General features: G+C 42.2%; 1 protein-coding gene across 2 annotated transcripts in view; it reads right to left on the bottom strand.

Moving 5' to 3' along the window:
* The window catches only part of tshz3b (teashirt zinc finger homeobox 3b), a 40,675-nt gene that overhangs the window by 33,674 nt on the left and 716 nt on the right, over positions 1-6,285 (bottom strand). The window contains exon 2 of one of the 2 annotated variants that reach the window (XM_063880469.1): positions 5,694-6,113. In XM_063880469.1, the coding sequence (XP_063736539.1) occupies positions 5,694-5,733 (40 nt within the window). In that variant the 5' untranslated portion in view covers positions 5,734-6,113. Of the gene's footprint in view, positions 1-5,693; positions 6,167-6,285 lie in introns of those variants that run through there. The other variant, XM_063880470.1, reaches the window with a different exon arrangement.

Raw genomic sequence — 6,285 nt, 5'->3', positions numbered from 1 at the left:
TCTATAGTAACCTATTTAAAGATTGTGAAGTACAATGTACGAGTGTCCGACCATTCAGGACGTGACAATAAAATAAAACAAGTTTCCATGTTTACCTCTAGTCTCTGTACAAATGTGAAGAGGATCCTGTAGTTTGGGAAATTCAAAATATTTTATTGAGAATTCTATCCCATACATGACAGTAAGTCATACTAATGGAATAAATACTGTTAATGTTTTTGGAACCATGCACTTGTATTACACTTCATTTCCGAGGAAACTCTCCTTCATTCATTTTCTTTTTCTCTATCTGATCCGTCAGCAAGTCTCCACTTCATCCCAGAATGATCAGATGGATGATCCGTGAATAAAAAAAAAAAAAAGAGTTAATGTCTTTCAGTCAGAGTGAGGTTGGAGCAGTCAGAGCATAAAAGGACAACCACCTTTCAGATTAATGGACTGCAGATGGAAAACTTTGAAGTGCGGTTATTCAAATACATCCACTTCATTAGGAATTGGAGTGGAAGACTTTCTTTTCAAGGATGAGTAACATCTGAATTTCATGTTTCAACCAAGGACTTTAGTCATTCTTCTACCCTGTCGTGTGTGTCGTTTCCAGTCGATGAGCTTTGTAATGCTGAAGAGGGACACTTTAGAATGAAAAAGGACTAAATGAATGAACTAGAAAAGTTTAAATTATTTAAAAATCAATGTTCAATAAAGTACTAGATAAAAGTAAAATAAAGCTGCTGCCTCATTTTACATTTAAAAACCCATTATAGTTAATGAACGGCTGAAGCAAAAGGGTTGTTTATAAAAAATACATGTTCACTCTCTTAATTATTAATACAATTATCAAGAGTTTTTTAAAGCAGGTTAATTAGCTCCATTGTATTGACATCTTTCTTTAGATCATATTGGACGGGACCATAGAATCTGATATTGTATGTTTAATAACCACATCAGCTCTCGCATAAACTGTACAGCAAATAGCCCTGTGTGTTAGTCACAGCCGAACAGTGTGTGTGTATGCGAGTGTACCCGATTCCTGTGTGTGTGTGTGTGTGTGTGTGTGTGTGTGTCTGTGTGTGTGTGAGTGAGTATATTTAAATGGGCCACTGCATCTCGACTTAGATCCACCGCGAGTGCAACGTTAACACACATCAAGCATGATTAATCTCTCGCTCTCATCTACAATCAATCACACACACACGCTCACACACACACACACACACACACACACTCACACACACACACTGACACAGACACAGACACACACACACACACACACACACACACACACACACACACACACACTTACACAGGCACAGAGAAATCACAGAAATCAGCTGCTTTTCCTCTCCGGCTGCCATCTATCTCTTGTCGGACAGAACCAGATCTGTCTTGATGTTAATATTTACATAAATCATGCTTAGCCTCTTTGGACACCATGCTGATGATAGGTGTTTCTGAAAAAATCAACGCGGGTGAAAAATCCTCCCACTCTGGGAAAGTGTCACTGAGTAGCTAATAATGACCAGTATCAACGTCATCAATCTGCACCGGGAGAACAATATACACACACACACAGACACAGACACACAGACACAGACACACAGACACACACACACACACACACACACACACACACACACACACACACACACACACACACACACACACACAAACAATGCTATTTTAACACCATGCAGCTGCTGCTTACTGCTAAACATCCTTCATTTTCACTATTTGGAAAACAATACATTTGTGGAGGATATAATTGCGTAAAAAAAAAAAATTACAGGTGAAAAAATATACATGTTTGATGTTCGAGCTCCCCTCCAATAACAATGACCTGTTTGGTCTCGCCTAGCTTTGAAGCTCAAAGACAAAAAGCCCCTCGCCCGAGCTTTGTCCTTTCCTGATGTCAGGAAAAATAAATACCCTTGGTCAGAAAGTAGTGTGTGCGCACGTATTCACGTTTTTTAGGCAACGCTTCCCTTTAAAAATTATCACTGCTAGTTTTAGGAATTACCCGTATTAGCCGACGTGCATACCACCACTGTCCAAAGCCCCACCTGTGTTGGGGATGGGGATGAGGGGGGGTGGTGTGTTGTCTGGGGGGGGGCAAACGAGGACGGTGTAAGATCAAGTTGATTACATCCAACTATGCCGCAGACCTAATTGGCGTGCGTGACAGTGTGCTGAGCTTGTCATCTCCAATCATTAGGCCCGTCAGAGATCCATCAGATGCTCGGCTAATTAGCAGAACGCTAATGAAGCTGGCAAAACAACTCCTCTTTTAGACGGCTGAATGCGTCGCTGGGGTGGGGAGAAGTGTGTGTGTGTGTCTGTGTGTGTGTGTAAGTTGGTGTGTGTGTGTGGGAAGGCTTGCTGGAAGAGGATGAGGAAAAGGATAGAGAGAGAAATGTAAGACAGGAGGAAGAGTTGACGCCATGTTCGTCTGCATCTTGGTGCTTTTGAGGTAATGACCAATTAAGAGCACATGAAAAAGCTCCTCGTAAGTTAGAGGAAGTGTTCAATATACGCGTCAACCTTTAACCAGGATCTCTGTGTCGTTTTAACAAATGTGATGGTTGGACAGACCGCTGAGGCTCGGTATGATGTATCTGCTGTCTTTCTGCACCAACACCTAAAGAATGCTTCGTTTTTTGGCGACATAAAAGAGAGGAAAAATAGGAAGAAAGAAGGCGAAAAAAGTTGGGGGTTATTCTGCCCCCCTTGCAAGTTCCTAATCAAGGCCTATCATTTGCCATCCTCCCATAAGTCTTGCCATCACTGCGGCGCAATCAATTTGTCATCACTCTTTTTGTGCCATGCAGTTCTCCTCAACCTTATAACTTGCAGCTGTGAGCAAGGCAGGGAGGGGATGTGGGAAGGAGGAGGAGGAGAGAAGGGTAAAAAAAAGCTGCCAATAGTCTAAAATGAAACTCCTCCTTCGCCTGTTTGTTCTCGTCCGCACATCAGAGAAATAAATGCCTCATTTTCTCTCCCCGCTCTAGCAGAATAAAAAGTCGTCTCACTATGCATCCATCCATCCATCCATCCATCTGTCCATCCTCCCATTCACCCCCCCCCCCCAACCCGTTGTGTCCATTAGAGCTAAAACATTTTGATCAAGTAAGGCCCTGGGCTGAGAATACATAAGACTCTCTCTCTGTGTGTGCCAGCCTCTGATTGACCATTAGGGCCATTGATGAATGTGGCTGTCAGAGGGCAGACAATTAAATCAAATATGAAACAAAGTCTCTCTGACGGGCCCTTCTGATGGAGCAAACCAGTCTTCCGCCTCGCGATTAGGCTAATAGTTACATTTTTCATAGCACTCTACGTCTGTGTGTGCGTGTACGGTGAAAAAAGTACTTGTTTGTACGTACTACAAAGTCGTTGCAGTGTGTCTTCTGACTGCGCCACTGCACAGATGTAATTATGTACTGGTAGGCTGCAGGCATATGCAGAAACTTGATTTCCTTGAGAGGGAAACTAAGTTGCAAACAAGAGTGCGCTCAGGTAAAACGGCTTACAGTGAGATGTTAAAGGTCATGCATAAATCAAACAATGAAAAAACTGAAAAGCTGCCTTTAATTTAATGTGTAAAGTCAACAGATTTCACACAACTGTCTTACGGTTAGTTAAAAGCAAAAATATCAACTTTAAATAAAATATTAGGTCCAACTTAATATTATGGCTTTACCTAATATAGTTCTGTTAAATGTGTTGATATAATACATTTAATTAACATAAACAGCTCCAAAATAAAAGCTACAAGGATTTGTTTAATTGACTTGAAATCAAAAAAAAAAATAATAATAATATTACTGTCGTAAATGGTGTGATGAGAACACCAAAAAAATCTACTTCCCCTTTAATGGGAACATAAAATAAATGCCGAGTTCAGTTATTTTATCCTCGTCAAGTCCGAAGGCGAAGGAAGGGGGGAGGAAGTAAGAAATCAACGCTAATAAAAGAGGGGGGTGGAGAATAGATACAAAGATGCAATTAAATGATGGTGTTAATGGCTAGAACTTTGTGAGGCCAGACGTGACTTCAGCAGGCCCCGCTTTGCTACCAGAAGGAGGGAGGGAGGGAAGGAGGGATGGTCGAAGGGAGAGAGGTGTGGGGGGGGGGGGTGATTTATTGACACTTATCGGGAATGAACAGATCAAAGGCTCGCCCAGATGACAGGCGATCAATCAAGCGTCAAATCAAAGATGGCAATTGTCCATTAAAGCTCTTTTCCAGTATACCCCCCCCAGACCCCTCCCCCGGCTGTGAAGTCATCTTTAGACTAGGAGAAAAAAAAAAGTATTTCCCAGAAACTAAAGGGAAGGAGAGAAAGACGAAAAACACGGAGGGCTCTTAGAAATGATCAGGAGGAATCATGAAGAAGAAACTCGAGGTAGATAGTAGATAGTTTGTATGTGAATGTTATACACTGATACGACGGGGTATAAATACACGAGAAAGGTCACCAAAACTCAATATGGTGTCTAGAAATACACTACAAATTCCTGTAGAGCAACATAATAGTGTGACAGTATCAGTCCAACACTTTATTTTAGGGATTTTACAGTAATGTCACAATGCGAACAAAGAAAACGATATTGATATTTCAAGACAAATGTGGCTAAAAGAAGTTACTTCCTGTCAGGATGTTTCAGAGTTAATCCCCAAAAAAGAAATCAGCTACCATCAAAGACCTCCGTGACAGTCAGCTGACCCATCCTTTATTCCACACTCAATATTTGCGAGTAAGAGGAAGAAGAGGAGAAGCAGGCGCCGTAAAGAAGTGAAAAGCGGCAGACCTATGGATGAACAATTCATCTGACTTGAAGAGAATATGAGAAAATATAAAGAGAAAGCGTTTCATATTGAGCGCTCACACATTGTTTCTAGGACACATGCCCTGGTACGCCGAGGTTGACCTGTGACCTCTCTGATAGGCAGTAAGATGATTGTTCTAACTACTGGAAACCACTTGTCATGACACATCTGTATGGAAAATATGAATAAACTAATAACTAACAACTATTTAAAGTGTTGAATCGTTTGAGTTTGAATCGTTTTGTGAATTAAAAGAGGGGAACATTGCAATAGAAATGCCCATTACAGTATTTAAAAGCCTTAGGTGGAGTATGTTGTCGAAGCAGCAGATAAAAACCCAAAGAGATCAAATTTGTCACAAACAGAAAAGCAGAAAATACTACAAATGTCAGACATTTTGCTTCGAAAAGTGAGTAGAAATTATAAGTGAAATTTTCTCTATCATCATTGCAGCTCTACAATAACAACAATAACCTTTTTGTATAAGTTAAACTAGGTAAAAAGCGTTCAAATCTGGCGTTCAGGGTGATTGGAATTCCAATAACCCCCCAATAATATGTCATAACAGAGGTATGTGTTTGATAGTTCACGTGAATAAGAGCAGTTGTGATGGGATGTGTGTAGCATGGGAGGACAAAAGTTGTGCTGGAGCTGTGAAAAGTACAACAGCATGTTTGCCCTTTCCGTTACAGTACACAACAAAAGATGTTTTTGGTAATAATGAAAAGTAACTGAATGACGGAGGCGTGGAGGAAGGGGGGGGGGGGTAAATACAGAGGGGGTGAGAAAAAAAGAAAGAAAGAAAGAAAGAAAGAAAGAAAGAAAGAAAGTGAGAGTTAAATTAGGTTTAAATCAAAGCCAGTGCGTACCTGCAGCGCGCCGAGGCGCCTCCTGCTTCCTCCGCGGCATATCGGCTTCGGGGCCCCGGTAGGGATTTCTTCTCTAGCCCCGGTGCTTCGATGCTGACCCGCGAAGCTTTGATTCACAGTTTCCCCCCCTGGGTGTGCTCTCAGGGCTCCCACATAGATCGGGGTGGGTGTGTTTAATGAGGGGAGGGTGTCCAGTTTTCGCAACAAAATCAAAAAAAGGAGATAGAGCCAATAAAAAACAAAATAGAGGGGTTAAAAATAGGAGATCAGCCTCCCGGTTTGCTGCTCTCTCTGTCGGTCGCTCTGGCTGGGATGGGGGCAGGAACAGAGGAAGCTTCGCGGCTATAGCAGTCTTTAAAAAAAAAAGCGTGTCCTCCGTGTGATCCTCTTTACTTGGCGTCGGGGGCTGCAACAGGCGAGCTTGAAGAGGAGGATAAAACCAAATGATCTCGTCAGTCAAAAGTCCGCAAACAAGGGGGAGACAACACATCAAGAGCTGACACAACTGAAGCCCTGCGCCTGTTCTACGGTTCAACCTCTCCGCTGCTGATAGGCGTCACGTAGCTCTCCCTCCCTCACCCTCCCTCTATCT

This window comes from Eleginops maclovinus, chromosome 4 (genome assembly GCF_036324505.1).
Source record: "Eleginops maclovinus isolate JMC-PN-2008 ecotype Puerto Natales chromosome 4, JC_Emac_rtc_rv5, whole genome shotgun sequence".
Lineage (NCBI taxonomy): Eukaryota > Metazoa > Chordata > Actinopteri > Perciformes > Eleginopidae > Eleginops > Eleginops maclovinus.
The sequence above is the reverse complement of the archived record's forward strand: the minus strand, read 5'-3'. Positions and strand labels throughout refer to the sequence as shown.